Raw genomic sequence first — 21,002 nt, 5'->3', positions numbered from 1 at the left:
TTCCTTGTGGTGCACTTTGCCACTCCCACACACTGTCAACCAGGACTTTCTACTGACTGGGAATGGGCAGGGACATCTGCTAATAGAACTGGTTAAAGTAACTGCCAACAACGTGCATTTATTGGAGGAACAATTGAACAAATGTATTATTCAGAAGGAGGTTGATCCCAGAATGCCATAGCAACTCTAAGCAGCCTACATATGGAAGCAGGAAGACAATCAAGGTGGGAGAAACATCTGGCATCACATTCACCATTAACATGCCCATGTGCTAGTGACGCAGAAAATAAATAATACCTTGTATGCGGTGCCATGGACAAAATAAAGATATTATTAAAGTTTTATTTGCATCATACACAGAGATGCCCATGGGGAAGGTGGACTCCTATATCTTACTATGTGTCTTGTTTACATGTTTGTGTAAATTATGCATGTGATATCTTTGTGCGGGGGTATTCAGCATTTAAATATCCAAATAACCAATGACTATGGGTATCATTCTTTTAAATAGATTCTATGCAGGCCTTACCCCGCAGTTTCTTTGGCGAACCACCTGAGAACTATTGTGAAATGTAACAAAACTATACATTAGCTAGCTCTGCCTTGAATTAGTAATGTTGTAAATAGCAGCATATATGTTTTTCTTGATCAGCTGGCTAAAGAGTCCATGCCAGAGGAGAGCACTGACAGTGTGTAGAATACCACATCCAGAAGTGGAGAGATTGCCAGGAAGATAATGTTGCCACACAGAGGAGATGCAAGAACAAAGCTTCTAACACCTTGATAGTGTGCACTAACACAAGATGCTACAATCATAACCTTGAATGGCTAAACAGAGGAACAAAATTATAACATAGGTGGTAATAAAGCAAGTCGTTTGGTATTTGGTCAGTTAGATTTCTTCTGGTTTTCTGCAGCAGCCATTTCACACTTTTACCCAGTCACGTCCCTTATATTATATATTTGCCACTGAAGGTATATATATCAACATGAACAGGTCTCAGTTTCTTAACTTATCTGAGGCTATATCAACCCGAGTTACAGTGGTTGCCAACCTGAGGTCCGGGGACCCTTGGAGGTTCACGAAGCCTCATCAGGTGGTCTGTGACAGCTTAGAAAACTAAATTATATTAACAGATTAATAAAGTGTAATTAAATAAAGTAGCTAAATGTACAACTGAAAATTTAAAAACATACTGTAAAAGTCAAGTAATGTGACATTGGAGACTAAATAAGAAATTAGTATCTTCAGATCGATTAGTGGGAACAGTGCAGCCTCTTAAATTTTTATTTTTTATTTATATTTGTCTGCAAATTAAATAAAATGTGTTATCATTTGTGGATGTGTTTGATGAATGCTTGTTTCTTTTTTGTGTGTATTGTTTTGCATTTCAAATTGTCAGTGTTTAGGCTTCCAGTAATGACTTGGGGGAAGGAGGCCCTGGATTACAATAATGATTCAGTGGTGTCCCCCTAGTTCCAGTAATGATAAAGTGGGGGTCCACAGAAGTCAAAGGTTGGGAACCACTGTTCTAAAATAAACTATTATGTATGATAATTTTTTACAAACTATTTAATAAAGAGGGGCATCTTATGTTCAGATTTCGTTAAATAAGTGCCCCCATGGACATCTGAGATAATTCTAAGTAATAATGCAAGTTCAGCGGAATTATCAGTATCTGTAATAATTATGAAAATCTAACAACTTTTGAGATAACCTCAGAAAAAATGTAATAAGTTTAATCATGCAAGTGTTTAAAAATAAAACAAATAATGTAATTAACATAATGCATATTTCAGTACATTATCATTATTAATTAATAAAATGAACAAGTAACAGTTGCTCTATAATAGTGTTTGTCCTAAACCCATCACCCCAAGTCCTAATAAATTAACAGTTTAGTCACTATTGAACCAGCATGGTTTCCCTCTTTCAGTCACTTGAAGATATAAAGCATATACCCTTTAAGTTTTCTCTAATTATGTTGGAGCATCGGACATTCTCTAAGACATAAAAACTCACTTTCCATAAAAGTCTGGCTTTCAGTATCCGCAACTATCCCTAGTCAACTATGTATTTTTGTTGACCCCTTTAGACTTCTGATCTTGACTGTTGAATCTTACATAAATTCATGCTGTAGATTTTTTACAGACAATATGGCGAGCATTCAGACATATGCAGTGATGCCTTTCTCGGTCGCGTGCTCAAGCGCTCTAGCCTGTTGTAATCTATCTGTGGGCTTTTAACCACCCCACCGCATGCCCATCACTATCACTCATTCGTGAGCTTGCCTTTCAAGAATCCTTTGCTATCATTGGTAAATGCTTCACTTTGGGGGGGAGGGGGGGGTTCCGGCGTGGCCATCAACCATCTTACATGGATAATTGCACTTTTGCCAATACGTTTGACTGAGATCAAACTTATTTTTCCTTTTGTGTCTCCACTTCGCGCTCTCATGCTCAAGGCGGCCGTGGCTCGCTTGTGTCAACTGTTTTACTTTTCATTTTCAATTTATGTGGCAAGAAAAGTCCAGTTAGGAATTTACAATGCTAATAGCTCTAACTCGAGCAAACCCGAGACCCACTGCATTGCAAATGTTTGTTTGAATACTGCTGCAATGGTATATCAACCAAAAATCTACTAAAAATGCCACACAGTCCCTCTTAGATTGACCAACAGAGCATGACAAGGACAGGGACCCACCTTAAGAGGACAGAGGCAAAACGTCTGAAAAAAAATAAACAATATAAAAAGACACCCCAGCAGCTGTTTTCAGAATATAAATGTCCAAAGCCACAAGATTAGACAATGTACAGGACACAGGAAGTCTAAAAAGCTCTACTGTCCTGCTGACTATTCTGGAGACATGCATTAGCTTAGGAATGAGGGCTCTTGCCACCTGGCCTGCACTAAAACACAATACAACATAGAAACACCAACCACACAAGAACCTCCTAGTTGTTCAACTTGGACAGCTAGAAATATAAACAATGGTATTTGTGCAAACATTTACCTTTAGCTAATGCCTCTGCGTATTTCTCCTCAGCCACATTGAGGTTGTTCACATACGCTGCATGGTGCTTGCTGTGATGTAACTGCATTATTTCTGCACTAATGTGGGGTTGTAGTGCACCATAATCATAAGGCAAATCAGGCAGGGTGTGCTTCTGTCTGCATATAATGCTCCCAAGAGATGCAATCACTTTATGTCTGTAATGATGTGAGAAACAAATGTTTGATTAGCACAAGAATACAGTAAACATTAGTTTAAGTACAAAATGCATTAAAACTTTTTAATTCTCCATGAGTGATATTTCAGATTTAAAATGTTAATGTTACATAACCCTTTAGAAGATACTGTGCATGCCAATGTACTGGGAAAAGAAAATGAAGGTGTAACATGAAGTCTCACTGCAGAAAGGTCTCCCTCAAGGTAGGATCAGGTGGGTGGGCTAAACCTCTGAAATTAGCAGCTATGTTGTTTAGTTCTTTATGTAGTCATGGATGCTTAGTTGTGGGTTTGACATTTACCTTTACTTCTTAGTTAGAATTTTTAAATGGTGCAAGCTTATAGGAAAGCAGGGGCAATATCAAACTCAAACAAGACATCGCCGCTCATGAAAATTACAAAAATGGATACAGTCATGACAGTTTAAACTGGCGCCATAGCATCCCATGTCCAGTCCTAAATCTCTCCTGCTAAAAACGTGCAACCCTTCATCGCCATGACTTGGGTACAGTTTGGTGATTCATGCCCGTGAGACACAGAGGCACCGATTGCAGAGATTGATTCTCAAATTTCTGTAGCTATCCAAGAAATTGATTTATTCTAACCCTCCTCTTGTGGATTCTTTCCCCTTAACTATTCAAGCTCCATTTTAGACCTTGTCCTGATTTCGCTTGGCCTAAGGATTATCTTTCTGCTATTTCAAAGTGATTTTATCTAAAAAAGTGAGAAGCCTTTGAATTTAATCATGACTGCCGCGTTGGTTGGTTATGACATCAGCACCACATTGTGGCCTGTTTTGTCCTGATGATGATCCTTAAATGAATAAGGATAGAAACGTTAACTATTATTACAGCTATAAACTGTGGGCTGTTATGGTCGAACAATGTGTGTGAATTCAAGCCCAAGCAAAAAGAAAAAAACATTTCTTTCACACATATTTGAATTAAATATTACGACCTTGACCCATCAGCTGGTTTTGTGCATTATACATATAAATATGGTGATTTAATATACAATTTTGGTGTTTCACTTGTGCCATTCACCAGCACAACTGTCACAAGCACCTTGTGTTCACCTTCATAATTTTGCCCTTTGAATTGTGGTTGCTGTGTACTGACCTTTAAGGCTGGTTAAATAATTATATAAATATTTATTGGTTTTGAATACTTCCTGGTGTCAACCTTAACTTCCTTGTTGTTCTTGAATTTTGGTTCTGAATGATACCACTTGAGACAGTGTTGCAAGTATATGGAAAGTCCAGCCAGTTGACTTCCTTAGAATGCCATTTTTATAAGATAGGTGTGAGAACTCTAGACCGGAAGGCCTGAACTCTATGCCTCCCAAAAGTAGTAGTGCTAAATTGATTATAGGTGAGTTCCCACTTCAAAAATTTCAAATAGTAAGCACAGTGCTTGAATAGACGTTTAATGCATCAGAATAAAGAATTCAGTTCCATAAATATATAATCCAATTGATTAATAACAGTCTTGAAGTTGAAGTTAGGTTCCAAAACATCAACAAAGTAGTAATCCAATCAACTAATAAAGCGATCAAACCAAGGTTGAGAAAGTGATCGAGTAGCAGTTTTTGATGGAGGAACAGCCAACACGTGTTTCGCCCCTTTAGCGGGTAGGCGGGGGCTTTCTCAAGGCTGTAGAAAATATATGAACAATATAAGTGGCATACCTAGCAAGAATATTTCCAAATTGAAAGCATGCTGTCCATGCAGGTCATGCAGGGCATGTTGTGCTCCCTCGCAGTGTGATCTATAATTATTGGAAGTGTGGTGCATAGAAGAATCCCCAGTGTTAACCGAGAGCTAAAGTCCTAAAAAGGGTATTTAAATTATAAGAATAGAGCCATAAATTAAAATGGGAAATTCACTTTGCTGCTCTTGGGTGTGATAAAAGACAGAGGAGAAAAAGAGAAAAGTGCGAAAAGATAAACAAGTAATTGTAATCCTATTCATTAGGTGGATGAGGAAATACAGGCTGGCACTCGCGTGATGTTAATTCGTGTTCCAGAAAGATGTAAGTCAACAGGTGTTATTAGACACATCCTATAGGGGATGTTAGTGTGACCAAGGTAAAAGACTCAAAAGGGTTGATAACGTACCCGGTTCAGAAAAAAATGCGAACTTCTGACATCAATTGTCACAATTTGTGAAAAAGAATCTAAACATGAGAACAAGTTTTTTTAAGAACTCTCATATACAGTCAGTGTTTGCTGAGTAGCACAAAGAAATAGAGACACCCAGAAGTTGGTAGTATCAAACGTTCCCCCTTAAAAACCATGACACAACTAATGTCAAACAAAACTGTAGAATTAGATATCTATCCAAATAGGTGGTAGAAAAATAACATGATGTGACAAATGAATATGAGAAATATGATCGTAATTCGCAAAGCCATAATAACAGATAAGTGTGAGCAACATGCTCTCAATTATAAAAACCTATTACTCGTGAGATGATGCTCCCTGTCAATATATACTAAAAACGTGTCTAGAAATCGATAACTTCGCAAAATATAAAGATTCAAAGTTTTCAATTGATACATGATCTGCAAATGAAGTGATAACGTTTTTACCTGTGGTTGCGGTGAGTAAAAGGGAAAAGCCTGCCGAACAATCTAACGAGAAATCTCCAGCTCGTCCTGCGTTAAATCACAAAGACGCCGTCTGGAAACAACGCAGTAATTATATCAGGGGCGTCCTTTCTCTGTCTCGAATACAGCAAGACAGAGGAGGGACACAACATTCAGCGTGCTATGAAATCGTGGCGGCCATGTTGGAAGAGGTCAAGCCCGCAAATAAAGGAAAGTCCCACAGGACAGTAACGTGGAAAACAAGAAAGGAAAAAAAGAGAAATTGGAAAATTAAAATATTGAGGACTAATGTCACGAAGGGGGAAAACAGAACAGTAGAAAGACTTTATTATAGAATAAGAGAGAAGCGGGTAAAGTGGGAAGCTATTTACGAACGTGATTTATTAGGAAAGAGTAATTTTAAGGAAGGTTTCAGACATAGAGACAATAGACAAATATAGAAGATAGGTGGATATAGAAGCGGAAATGATCTGAGAGTGATCAAGAAGTGGGAAAAAGGGAAAAATAAGCGTCAATAGAAAATATAATGAAAAGCTCATAATAAAGCCAGCAATTTAAAGAGGAAGAAAAATAGTGGTAGGTCAACAAAGAGCTTAGACTACAGATCATCAGAACAGCTGAAACAATACAACAATTACAGTAGCCAATAGTGCCATTCGTGATCCTGATTCAAGCCATTGTTCACTGTATCATATAGGATGATCATCCTGCTTTCCTCTTGTCTTAGTCGTAATTGTAAGTTACCACCCCGTGGGGACGGTGTGATACGGTGGATTCCACTGAATTTGAAGGTTCGATCATTGTGATGGAATGTTTTGTAGTGTTCCACTAAAGGCGCCTTGGTTTCCAATTTAAGAATGTTCCGAAAGTGTTTTTGAATTCGAAGCTTTAAGGGGCGGATCGTGCTACCTATGTAAGCCTTGTTGCATGGGCAAAAAATCAAATATACCACATTTCTGCTTTCACAATTAATAAAGTCCTTGATCATTACTTCTTTGTCATTGATGTGCAGTATGGTCGATCTGTTGAGTCCCAATTTACATATTGAACACTTGGTACAGGTGAAAAAACCTTTGGGTTTAGGAAAGTAAGGAGCAGAAGCTGTTTGCTGAAAAAAGGAAGGACAGAGTTTGTCTCGGAGATTAGGGGCCTGACGGAACCCTATTTTTGGATGTTGAGTAATGAATCCTTGGATGGCGGGATTATTGCTGATAAGATGCCAGTGCTTGCGAAGATGTTTCCGTATTAGGTGATGGCCATTATGGAATTGGGTGATGAATCCGATAATGCTATCCTCTGTACGTCGTGATGATGAATTGATCATCTTATTACGGTCCATTTTACCCAGTTTGCTGTTAGCAGAGGTCAGTGATATTCGATTGTACCCCCTAGTCAGGAGTCTCTCAGTTATTTGTGAAGAGAGCAAATCATAGTCACTGGATTTAGTGCAGTTAACTCTTACTCGTCTGTACTCGCCTTGTGGGATGTTTTTAATTATACTTGAAGGGTGACAACTGGTGGCGTGCAATATTGCATTTGCCGCTGTGGATTTTCTAAAGAAACGTGTCTGCAATTTCTCATTTTCCACATAAATCAATAGATCTAAATACTCGACCTGTGAATCCGAGATGTTGTATGTAATGTCAATGGCCCATTTGTTTGGTACCAATGACTGCAAAAATTGAGTTAGTAGAGTTCTTGGTCCTTGCCAGATCAACAAAATGTCATCGATATACCGTCCCCAAAAAATAATATTTTGGGAAAAGCATTCATTTTGATCGCTCCACAGCCACTCTCGTTCTACAGCTCCCATGAGAATACAGGCATATGAAGGTGCAAATTTGGCCCCCATCGCCGTGCCCTGTAATTGTAAGTAGAACTGGCCGTCGAAAAGAAAGTAATTATTCTCTAAACAGAACTGTAACATATTCAATATCATGCAATTATGAGTAGTGAATAACACTGATCTAGTCGAGAGTGCTTGTCTAACGTCTGCTAGTCCATCCCAGTGTCTGATGGAAGTATAGAGACTTACTATGTCTATAGTCACTAGGAGGAAGTCCGGTTGCCAGTCGATATCTTGGAGTTTACAAATGATATCTTTCGTGTCTCTCACATAAGATGGTAAATTGGTCATGAAGGGCTGAAGTACTTGGTCAATAAGTGTACCTAATTTTGAACAGATAGAATTGACCCCTGATATTATAGGCCTGCCTTTAGGGGGGAAATCTTTTTTGTGAATTTTTGGTAGTAAATATAGGGTAGGAACGGTAGGGTGAGAAAGAAATAAGGCAGTTCTTTCTTGATGTGAGATGACTTGACGGGAGAGCCAGTGGTCTAAGAGTACTGAAAGTTGCTGTTGTATATGTACTGTTGGATTCGAGTCTAACCGTTTGTAACACTGAGAATCGTGTAGTTGACGATAGGCCTCTGAGAGGTAATCTGAAGTGTTAAGAATGACAATATTTCCTCCCTGGTCTGCTTCCTTAATAATAATATTAGGATTCGTTCTTAGGTTGATCAAAGCTGAGATTTGTTGACGAGTGATATTAAGAGGGAGGAATTTACGTTTGTCACAATATCGTTTATACTCTGTCAAGATCATTCAAAACAGCTTGTGCAAAGAGATCAATGGAGTTACCTGCTGGTAGGGTAGGGGTGAAAGTGGATTTCGGTTTCATGCCCGAGGGGTAGTGCTGATTAGTATTTAACTCTAGTTGTTCTGCTAATGTGTGGAGGGAAAGGTCAGGCTCAGAAATGTTAGCCAAGTTGCAGAGAAGTCCTATATCTTCAAGGTCCCGGACAGAAATCTCTTGAGACAATCGTGAGGGAGAGGGAGAGGGTCGAGGAGGAGAGGAGGTAAATGTAGAAAAGAAAGACTTAAGTTTAAGTTGGCGTATAAACTTGAAAAAGTCCATTTTAGTTTGTGTTATGTTCCAAAAATTTGTGGGACAGTAGGACAGACCTTTATTGAGAATATGTAATTCAGGAGGAGAAAGAGAATGATCTGAGAGATTAACTACTAATTGGTCATTGTGTTTGGAGGCCGAAGATTCTTGCTGCGTGCCCTTGTTTGTATACCGGAGGTGCCCGGCATAGTTGTTGTAGTATCCGGTGGTTTTGACTGGGATTCTTGTAAGGATCCTAGGCGAAATCGCCTTGCTTCCTCTAAAAAATTAACCCTGGGTCTGGTAGAAGGATCCCTATCTGAGTCATCAGATGTTTCAACTTCTGAGGAAGGAATGGTGTCTGGACAGCTGATAGTGTCTAGCTGGGAATTAGAATCCTGAACATGATCATATTTCTTACTAAACGTGTACACTCTCCCCTGCTGGTAATCACGGAGATCACGTCTGAATTTACGATTTTTCCTCTGAATAATGTCTGCCTCATAATTATCAATTATATTATTGAGAATGGCGTAGTTCTTTGTTGAGATGTCACCCCAATTGGCCTCATCTATTCGTTGAGTAAGCTGATCTACTTCTTGTTTATGACGCTCATACTGTTCCTGGGAGATGTCAATGAGTTGTTGGATCATGTTCATCGAAGCCATTTTAAGATTAGCTTCCCACTTCTGAAGACTCTCTTGGGAGGTGGTATCAGTAGGTGGAAAGATCAATATGCGTAACCCCCGGGGGATACGGTCGTTATCCAAGTATTTTTTAAGTGAAGCCACCTCCCACCATTTAGCAGTTAGCAGTTTCCTTTTTAAGTGATTTTTCTAAAGCCAAGAAAGTGCTTTTTGCAGAAGTCAGATTTGTATTGCCCGGGTTAGGAGTGCCAGTATCCGATGTATTAAAGACTTGATCCAGTTTGGCATTGCGTTGTTCTCTTCTATTAAGCGTAAAAAAGACATCATGAAGTAGGGCTTAAGCAGGAAGTCTGTACGTATGCAACTAGTTGCTACAGAGAAAATAAGAGGTGTTATTAGACACATCCAGGATGTTGACTTACATCTTTCTGGAACACGAATTAACATCACGCGAGTGCCAGCCTGTATTTCCTCATCCACCTAATGAATAGGATTACAATTACATGTTTACCTTTTCGCACTTTTCTCTTTTTCTCCTCTGTCTTTTATCACACCCAAGAGCAGCAAAGTGAATTTCCCATTTTAATTTATGGCTCTATTCTTATAATTTAAATACCCTTTTTAGGACCTTAGCTCTCGGTTAACACTGGGGATTCTTCTATGCACCACACTTCCAATAATTATAGATCACACTGCGAGGGAGCACAACATGCCCTGCATGATCTGCATGGACAGCATGCTTTCAATTTGGAAATATTCTTGCTAGGTATGCCACTTATATTGTTCATATATTTTCTACAGCCTTGAGAAAGCCCCCGCCTACCCGCTAAAGGGGCGAAACATGTGTTGGCTGTTCCTCCATCAAAAACTGCTACTCGATCACATTCTCAACCTTGGTTTGATCGCTTTATTAGTTGATTGGATTACTACTTTGTTGATGTTTTGGAACCTAACTTCAACTTCAAGACTGTTATTAATCAATTGGATTATAGATTTATGGAACTGAATTCTTTATTCTGATGTATTAAACGTCTATTCAAGCACTGTGCTTACTATTTGACATTTTTGAAGTGGGAACTCACCTATAATCAATTTTGCAAGTATATGGCTTTACCCCGGTCTTGACAGAGAAATGACTATCTGCGATTCATAGCCTTTGGAGAAGATGTGAAGACAAAGTGGCCACGATAATTAATTGGATATTGCCTCATTATGAGTTCTCTATAGTGCAGTCAGGGCTCAAAGGGCATCAGAGCTCTTAATAGGAGAGAAGCCAATAGGTGGCAGGTATTTTGTGGATCCTTGCAGCTTCCAGAATTTTCTCCCACTGATGTGAGAAAAATGTATGTATTGTAATGTGAGGAAAATGTCTGTATTTATCCAAAGTTTGAGGTTTTAAAAAACGCATTATGGGACCATACTGGATTTACCTGTCTCCGTTTCATATGTTTCCCCAGGTGGCGAGAAATCCAGAGCGTGAATAGTGCAGCCAGTCAACATGGAAGGTGAGATGAAACTGGAATGTATCCCCCCTGCCCAGCACATATGTAAATAAAATAAAAAACCTGAGAACAATCAAAATGTAGTCATGTTTGCTCAGTCCCCGGGGAAGCAGAAAAGACTATTGAGAAGGTCTAGAGGTTGGGGCCAAATGTCAGAATGGGCCAGTCGCACCTAATTATTTAATTAAAATATTCATAGTAGCCAATGGGCTTTCTGCCACCCAAGGAGCAAATTGGGACAAACCCAACCTCAGCATAGGAGCAGAAAGACTGGTTTGTCTCCTTTAGACTGGTGGTATGGGCCAATGAAAGTGTGGTATGCCCCACCCTTTGTCTCCCCAAATGTAAAATTGCTGGGGTCTATTGGGTTTTCAACCAACCAGAGTGCTGATTATTGGCAAACCTGCTATATGCCCACAGGCTGGGGCAGGAAGGCTCTATTGTCCCTTATCGGGTCAGGGCAAGGCCCATTGCCAGACTGGTGTTAACTGAATGGTAAACCCCTGGAATATAGTGGGCATTCTACATCTGGGGGATAGATGACCGACAAGAAAACACCATCTGAGTCTAACCTATTTACCCCCAGAATGGACAGACCCTACTGCCCCTTCAGAGGTGAGCGTATGTATCAATGCCAGGGGGGCCAGCATCCATCCTTTTGTTTCTTTTGACCCATTTTGAAATTGTTTGGTGGCTGGGGGGACAGGGACATGGGAGCAAATAAACCTCAGGTGGGGCGAGAAAGGCTGTATTGCACCCTCTGGGTTGGAGACATAGCCCTATGCCAGGGTGGGCCACCCATATCCATTTTTGGTTTCAAATGAAATTCCCTGCTGGCAACTGTCCTGGGCAAGCCTCAGCACCTTGTCCCAGTCCACTGAGATGGGAAAGAAAAGGACTACTTCTCATTTTCCTCTAACTCCTGGCCAGTCCTTAAACCCCCAGTTACTCAGCCACCAAGTCTCCTGCAGGGTCCAATCGTCCGTGGTCAGCTCTTGGGAGTCAGAAGTCCTCCTGCTTTTTCTGTTCTCTGCAGCAGGAAAACAGAAGGACTACCACTTGAACATTAGATGTCAGTTCATGGTGCAGACACCAGTTAGGAGTCCATGGACGAGTCTTCATTTTTTTTAGAAGGCACTTCTTCGGTTAGAGGCAATTTACAGCCACCGAAAGTTGGTGGAAAGAGTGGACAATGCAGAGGAAGAGGTGAAGGAAATGGGCACATCCCACCGGGTGCAACAATCTCAACCTGCCCACCTTACAGACCGAGTGCAGAGACTGGAACATAGGGCTAAAGACGCGGAGGGCTGCAGCCGGGGCAACAATGTCCTAATAGTGGGCCTACCAGAAGGAGTGGAGGGCAGCGACATGGTGGCCTACTTGGAACCCTGGATGAAAGGTCTTATGGGCCCTCACCAACTCACACCGTTCTTTGTTCTGGAGGGAGCACACAGGGTCCCGACCAAGCCTCCCACACTGAGACGACCCTCCCCCCCCCCCCCCCCCCCCCCCAAAGACCTGTTGTGGCCAAGCTGCACCATTACCAGGATCGGGACTTGCTACTTCAAAAAGTGCTGGAAGAGGGGCCCTTTGACATGGAGAACAGCAGGGTCAGTATGTACCCAGACTACACAGCCGCGGTGCAGGCCAAGAGGGCGTCTTATACTTAAGAGAAAAAGGCCCTACGGTCTGAAGAGATTCGACATGCTCTGCTCTTTCCCGTGAAACTGAAAATAATGTGGGATGGCCACACGCATTTCTGCTTTAGCCCAGAGAAAGCATGGTCCTGGCTTGAAACGCATAAAACTGGAACTGACAATCAGAACCTGCATGAGCCCCTCTCCCCTCGTCCCCCGACCAGACGCCGGAAAAAAGAGACACCACTCTGGTGACCACACTCACAGAGACAGGGTGCTTGGGCCATCGAAAACACAAGCCAGCCAAGGTAAACGGGCGGCGATTCAGGCAGCCGTGTCTCTAACGGAGTCACCCTCCTCTGATAAGAAGGAACTAAGTCACAAGAATGCAGGTGAGACAGGGGACTCATGAGACCATGAGTCGGTCGTGGATCCATTTGGTGGTCTGCCGCACATGACACCTCAGACAGCTGAAGACATTATTTAACCTCTGCCGCTTCTCGCCACTACATGGAATTGCGCTATATGGGAGCAGCGCCCAGAGTGCGAGTGTGGGCCGGTACGAACATAACCCCCCTCCCCCCATTTGCCCCTGGACTGTTCCAGCAGGGTGAAGACGATGGCTAGTATTAGACTGTTAACATAGATTTGGGCGGTCGGCCGTTGCCGTTCTGCCCTGGGGATGGCGAGTTGGGGATTGATTACTACTGTTGATGTTCTTGCTGCTGGCGATGCCCAGGATGAGAATCAGTGTACGGGGCTGACGGGGGCGGAGGGGAAATCTAGCAGCGAGTGACAGTCTGGTTCCCTGATGCCTGCAGTAACTACTCTTAAACTGATGTCTTGGAACATTCGGGGATGGGTAGCATGTCAAAGCTCCACATTATCCTGACACACCTGAAGAGAAGGGGAGTCCATAATTGCACTGTTACAGGAATCACACCTCACCAAGGTAGAGGCAGACCGCCTCCATAAATGATGACGCAGGCAACTGTTTGCCACCACATACTCTGCATATGCTCGTGGAGCGCTCGTCTGGGTGAGGGCGGGATTGCCGTTCAAACCTGTCTCGATGGACGCAGACAAAAAGGGCCGGTATGTATTAGTGGATTAGTGCTTGTGCGGATGACTGATAGTGCTGGGGAGCATATACGCCCCCATCCAAGATCAGGTCTCCTTACACAGGGTGTCTGCCCGACTGGCCATACACCTGGGCGCTCCTTATCTCCTGGGGGTAGACTTCAATGCTGTCCCTGATCCCGACATAGACCGTTCTACTCCATCTTTGCGGGGGAGGCGGCAACCAGGGTGGCCAAGGGTTTGGTGAGTTGGAGATCTGGGTGAGTGCTGGAAGATATACGGCGGTTGCAGCACCAGCACAGCAGGGAGTTCTCACACTACTCTCACATTTATCAAATAGATACTAGAATCGACCATATGCTCTGTACAGTCAGCATTAGCAGTACATTCACACACTCAGAATATTTAGGCCGCACAGTGTCAGATCACAGTCCACTGCTAGTGACGATGCAGACAGCCGAGAAATTACCACCAATCCCGATGTGGCGCCTGTATCCTAGAGCCTTAGAGGACGAGGCCTTCTGCGGTGCCTTAGCGACTAAACTGAAGGAGTACTTCACATCAAATAAAGGGACAGCCTCAGATCAGAGGGTGGAATGGGAGATTCTGAAAGTGGTAATCCGGGGCCATTGCCTAGGTCAAACAGTGGGAATCAGAAGAGATCTGACGGCCGAAGTCCTTCGCGTAGAGACAACACTACGGAGGTGGGAGTCCGAGTTAGGTATCAACCTGAAGGCGCCTCAATTGCTCTCAGCAGCGCAGGAAGTGCATAATAAGGCACTAGAACGCATTCGCTGCCACGACTATAATATACGCACTAATAGAATTCACGAGGAAGGGGGGGAGAGCTGGGATGCTACTGGCTTGGCTAATAAAACCGGAAAGCAGGAGCGTTCCAATTACCCACCTGACAGGACTATACTGCATGCACCGACGCACATTAAAGATGAGTTTAGATCTTACTACATGACCCTCTATAGCGCAACACTGCTAGCAGAGAGGGGCGCTGCACATTTATTTGGGTGGCTTATAAGTGCGAACGTTGCCAGGGCCCGACAGTGAAAAATTAGGGGTGCCATTGACTGCACTGGAGGTGCAGACTGCTAAAAAAGATCTGGCGAAGGGGAAAACCCCTGGGACTGATGGTCTCCCCCCTGAATTTTATCAAAGGTTCGTGGGAGTACTGACCCCACGACTGGTGGAGATGTACGCAGAGGCCTATAAGAGGGAATTGCCTCACTCTGTTACAAAGGTGCTGGTGATACCCTTACCTAAGGGGAGGCGGGACAGGCTGACGGTTGCTGATTATCGCCCACTTTAAATGTATAACACCAACTTTAAAATACTCAGCAAGGGGCTGGCAAACTGACTACTCCCACATATGAGGGACCTCATCCATGAGGACCAAAATAGGTTCATCCCTATACGAACCATATCCAGTAACCTACGGAGGCTCTACAAGCTGCTCTATGACGAGAAACACCCACATGACCCCCACAGCTGTGAAAGTGTCAGTAGACCTGGAAATGGCCTTTAACACGGCAACGCATGGGCCTGGGACTGGAGTGGGGGAAATGGGTAAACTTGCTCTACACTCACCCTACAGCTAGGGTCAAAACAGGACGCACAATCTCTGCCAGCTACGAGGTTCATAGGGGGACTAGACAAGGCTGCCCACTCTCGCCCCTACTATTTGCCTTGGCTATAGAGCCCTTGGCAGAGAAGTTAAGCAGTAAGGTACAGGAGTGTGGTGTGACTAGAGGGAGGGGTTCCCACACATCACCTCCCTGTACGCAGACAACCTCCTTATCTATGTATGAGATGGGGGAGCTGATATGGGACGGGGACGGCACCGTGTGGCACTGGGGACGCTTCGTCTGCCACCTTAGAAGGGGGGTGGGGGGGAGAAATCGGAGCCCGAGATTTTGAACTCTACTATTTATCAGCTCAATTACAATGGCTGGCGCAATGGCTAAATGGGCTAAACTTGGCAGAGACAACGATGAACGGTGAACCCGGGCAAGGGGAGGAACTCATAATACAAATGCTCAGAGGGAAAACAGTACCACCGAAACCGAACATACTGGTATCCACAGCTCTGGCAGCGTGGCGTAGAGCCCTTCGGAGAACAAATACAACTAATCTCTATGCGCCTGCACTTCCCCTTGTGGGACTCCCATGTGACGCAGCTGGGCCTGCCTTCACCCCCTGACAACTTAAATATTGGACAGAGACAGGGATCACTACTGTGGGCGACAGCTACCAGGGAGGGATGTTGATCCTCTTAAGGGACCTCGCAGACTACAGGGGCCTGCCGCTCGGCCAATTCCTCACTTATGAAGCAGCGGCACAGGCCGTGAGAGCACAGTGGGGAAGACGGTAGTGGTGAACCACCCACGGCGGCAGCCCTCCAGACTGTGCTGGTTGTGGGTGGAGGTTCGCACTTGGTTACCTAGATATATAAAGGCTCTAAATGGGATGATTGAGAAGCCACTAGACGGACTGTGACACAAATGGGACGCCGACATAGATAGAACTGTGACAAATGCCGAATGGCATAAGACTCTAGCCTCGGTATGTAAGATTTAGTGTAATACACTTCTGAAGTTTATACAATATACCTATGTTCACAGGACTTATCTAACCCAACACAGAAATAACCAGATCCGCAGGGGGACGACAGGAGCATGCCCACCATGTCGGTTGGTTGGTGCGGACCTTCGCCATGACTTTGGGCTGCCCAACGCTAAGACCCTACTGGGGAAAGGTGACTGCCCATCTCAACACACTTTTACAAAGACAGCTAGATGATGGACCAGTGGTGAGCCTGTTGTATCTTTTTGACAGGCCTTTAGCTAAATAAGTGGGGAATCGGTTTGCAGATTAGGCATTAGTACTTTCGCGCAGGCGAGTGGCGATGGCCTGGAAAAGCAAGTGTGGCCCCCTGCTTGCCACGTGGGTGGTGGGCATTACTCATTGGGCAAGGGCAGAGGAGAGAGTACTGCAAAGATAAGAGATGAGGGATATGAGGCGCCGACCGATTGCCCCTTTGTGGGCAGAGGTAGTGGACGCATGGGAGGCACTGGACGTCGAGGCGGATGATATCACGGGTGGGTCCCTGACTCCGAACGGCACGGGGATGACTGAGACCTAGTGCAGACCGGACCACTGCCGGTCTGCGTTCTAGGAAGGATTTCCCCCTCGAAATCCTGCTTAGTGTCCCCCATCTCCCACGTGACCTGCCTCCCCAGCCTGGAGGCACAGACAACCGCACACATGACTTTTGAAACTCTGGGCAAGTTATTGGGTTAATTAAGTGTGATGATTTGTTTCTTTCTACTTTGTTGTTGGCTTACGTACACAGGGGGGACAGGTATGCATCTCTGAGATGTTGATCAGAGCGATTACCAGCTCCCTGTCCCGCAAACACGCAACTGAGACCTTCAGGGAGATTGAGATTTTGCCACTATGATTCTGTATGCCATTGATCAAATAAGTATTAGATACTTTGTAATTATGGTTCTACGAAGCAGGTAATTGCTTCCACAAGCTGTATACCAATGTGATGTAGTGCCTTGAGTGTTCAGTTCTGGAAAAATAAACGAACAAATTTGTACTATTTGAAATGCCAATAAACAGAATTGTTAAAACAAATAGGATTTGACTGCAATATTGCCAGCTGCGCAACTGGGCCTTACACCCACAGGTATACCTAGAGATAGTTAGACCACACATGCTCTTCGAGCAGCTAGTCCGCTCTAGCTGGCACTAAAGGTCTCATCTCTTTCACCTACTTTGTCCTACAACATACTGCGGCACAACACCACCATGCTTACAAAATCACCTGGCAAGACACCTCCTCCTTAAATATTACACTGAAACAATGGGAAACACTTTGACAGGACCACCCCAAGACATATTCCAGCCTATGCTGATGTTCCTTTGGTACGATGTCTCTACATGCTTAGCCAAAATCTATTCAGGACCTTCATCCAGGTGTTGGCGATGTAATGAAGCTTTAGGTGACTTCTGCCAGATTTGGTGGTTGCGCAGTCATCTCTACTTTTTGGAAGGAAACACCAAGTCATATTAAATCAGTACTGGCATACAGTCATCCTGGGTGTGCGCCCCACTGCTGTACACACCATGATATACGCAAAATGGAGATTAACTAGTTATATGATACACGAGGCACGTCAGTTGATAGCCTTCTCTTGGAAGGCTCAGACACCAATATGCAACAAAATCAATAAAAATATTTTGAATAGAAAATTACTGAAGGGTTCTGGGTAGTATTTTCCCCATTCAGAGACAGAAAATTAAGTATTTTAATCCAATTTAGGCCCGGTTAAATTTTTGCTGGAGGACAGGCCTATCAGTGAAATAGTTTTAGACCTTCAAGTCACTGTAAGGCCACACTTTTTAAATATGGAGTGTGCCACATTTTTTATATTTAAACAACTCAACCTTATGGTTTGGTAAGGTACACTTTCGAGGGGACTTCTTAATGTATAAAAAGGTTTTTTTATTTGCGGTACGGGCCCTTTCCCCCACCACAGGTTAATGCAGTGCCTTTAAACTGCAGTCAATCCAAAGCACTGTGGTACTCCCAACAACCGTATATTTTGTCACATACAGGGAGTGCAGAATTATTAGGCAAGTTGTATTTTTGAGGATTAATTTTATTATTGAACAACAACCATGTTCTCAATGAACCCAAAAAACTCATTAATATCAAAGCTGAATATTTTTGGAAGTAGTTTTTAGTTTGTTTTTAGTTTTAGCTATGTTAGGGGGATATCTGTGTGTGCAGGTGACTATTACTGTGCATAATTATTAGGCAACTTAACAAAAAAAAATATATACCCATTTCATTTATTTATTATTACCAGTGAAACCAATATAACATCTCAACATTCACAAATATACATTTCTGACATTCAAAAACAAAACAAAAACAAATCAGTGACCAATATAGCCACCTTTCTTTGCAAGGACACTCAAAAGCCTGCCATCCATGGATTCTGTCAGTGTTTTGATCTGTTCACCATCAACATTGCGTGCAGCAGCAACCACAGCCTCCCACACACTGTTCAGAGAGGTGTACTGTTTTCCCTCCTTGTAAATCTCACATTTGATGATGGACCACAGGTTCTCAATGGGGTTCAGATTAGGTGAACAAGGAGGCCATGTCATTAGATTTCCTTCTTTTATACCCTTTCTTGCCAGCCACGCTGTGGAGTACTTGGACGCGTGTGATGGAGCATTGTCCTGCATGAAAATCATGTTTTTCTTGAAGGATGCAGACTTCTTCCTGAACCACTGCTTGAAGAAGGTGTCTTCCAGGAACTGGCAGTAGGACTGGGAGTTGAGCTTGACTCCATCCTCAACCCGAAAAGGCCCCACAAGCTCATCTTTGATGATACCAGCCCAAACCAGTACTCCACCTCCACCTTGCTGGCGTCTGAGTCGGACTGGAGCTCTCTGCCCTTTACCAATCCAGCCACGGGCCCATCCATCTGGCCCATCAAGACTCACTCTCATTTCATCAGTCCATAAAACCTTAGAAAAATCAGTCTTGAGATATTTCTTGGCCCAGTCTTGACGTTTCAGCTTGTGTGTCTTGTTCAGTGGTGGTCGTCTTTCAGCCTTTCTTACCTTGGCCATGTCTCTGGGTATTGCACACCTTGTGCTTTTGGGCACTCCAGTGATGTTGCAGCTCTGAAATATGGCCAAACTGGTGGCAAGTGGCATCGTGGCAGCTGCACGCTTGACTTTTCTCAGTTCATGGGCAGTTATTTTGCGCCTTGGTTTTTCCACACGCTTCTTGCAACCCTGTTGACTATTTTGAATGAAACGCTTGATTGTTCGATGATCACGCTTCAGAAGCTTTGCAATTTTAAGAGTGCTGCATCCCTCTGCAAGATATCTCACTATTTATGACTTTTCTGAGCCTGTCAAGTCCTTCTTTTGACCCATTTTGCCAAAGGAAAGGAAGTTGCCTAATAATTATGCACACCTGATATAGGGTGTTGATGTCATTAGACCACACCCCTTCTCATTACAGAGATGCACATCACCTAATATGCTTAATTGGTAGTAGGCTTTCGAGCCTATACAGCTTGGAGTAAGACAACATGCATAAAGAGGATGATGTGGTCAAAATACTCATTTGCCTAATAATTCTGCACTCCCTGTATATTGGTAATGTAAATATACACTACCTCCCACATGATATTTAACTCCTGTGCCACTGGTGCATTTTCTGCATCATCTACAATAGCTCACAAGAAAGATTTTGTTTTAGATCTTTATTTTTAACAAGACTTCAGCAGATGAATGTAAACAACACAATCTCATAATAAATTGAGATACAGCACAGAGAGCATCACATATTATAGCATACCATGCTTCCAGCGGCAGTGCAGGGCACAGCTTCCAAAAATGTATCCTTCAGGCACATCTGGAGGTACCAAGTGGCTCTTGCTAAACACAATATACTCTCTATCAGTGATTTCATAATTCAGAATTGCAGCTTATAGTACATGCTTTCTGCTTCCAGCCTTCGCCAAGAATTTGGAGAAGCTTATCAACAAACAGCTTTCTGACTTTTTAGAGCAGAATAAGCTAGTCCATCTGTTTCCGTAGGGCTTCAGCACTGAGACTACTTTGTTGGAGGTGGCAGACACAATCAGGCTTGCGGTGGATCATGGGAAGCAGGTTTCACTGGTTCTTCTAGATCTGCAGCTTTTGATACAGTCTCACATTCCACTCTACTGCAGTGTCTCAGTGCTATATGTGTTGGTGGCCTAGCCTTGGTATGGTTGTGCTCCTTCTTGGCAGAGAGATCTCAATCAGTTTGGATTGCCTGTATCGCCTCAGAACACAAATCATTGGGTTTTGGAGTTCCTCAAGCGTCTGCATTGCACCCCACATTGTTCAATGTGTATAGGACTCCCTTAGCAACTCTGATAGAACTTTTTGGTGTACAAATAGTTTAGTACACAGATGATACGCAACTTCTCCTCACTTCATAAAACCCACAATGCTTTGAGTAATTTTAAGATATTTATGACCGCCGTGTGACAGCAGCCTCCAATGCAATGCCAGCAAGACAGCAATCTTGCTCTTCAGGTCCAATGCCCCCCACCCCCCCACCTGGGACAATGGCTTTTGGCCACAAGATGTCTCCCTTCCCCACTACAGGCTAGAGTACGCATACTCTGGGGGTGAAGTCTGATACCACCGCAATTTTTGCTCCTCAGGTGGCAGGGGTAGTAGCCTGTTTTGGCCTGTTAAAAATGTTAAATAAATTCTGTAAATGCTTCCCCTTGCACAGCAAAAAACAGTAAAACACCTCAAGGTTGGATTATGCCAACTCACTCGACTGCCTGCCTACCTCCCAAGGACAC

At 43.4% G+C, this 21,002-nt stretch overlaps 1 protein-coding gene across 1 annotated transcript in view; it reads right to left on the bottom strand.

Annotated features, from left to right (window-relative positions):
* SOD2 (superoxide dismutase 2) overlaps positions 1–21,002 on the bottom strand; it is a 232,654-nt gene that overhangs the window by 166,636 nt on the left and 45,016 nt on the right. Inside the window, exon 2 of the mRNA XM_069235142.1 lies at positions 3,015–3,211. Coding sequence (XP_069091243.1) covers positions 3,015–3,211 — 197 coding nt within the window. The remainder of the gene's footprint in view (positions 1–3,014; positions 3,212–21,002) is intronic.

Source organism: Pleurodeles waltl, chromosome 5, assembly GCF_031143425.1.
Source record: "Pleurodeles waltl isolate 20211129_DDA chromosome 5, aPleWal1.hap1.20221129, whole genome shotgun sequence".
Classification (NCBI taxonomy): domain Eukaryota; kingdom Metazoa; phylum Chordata; class Amphibia; order Caudata; family Salamandridae; genus Pleurodeles; species Pleurodeles waltl.
This window is presented reverse-complemented; position numbering and strand designations above follow the sequence as displayed.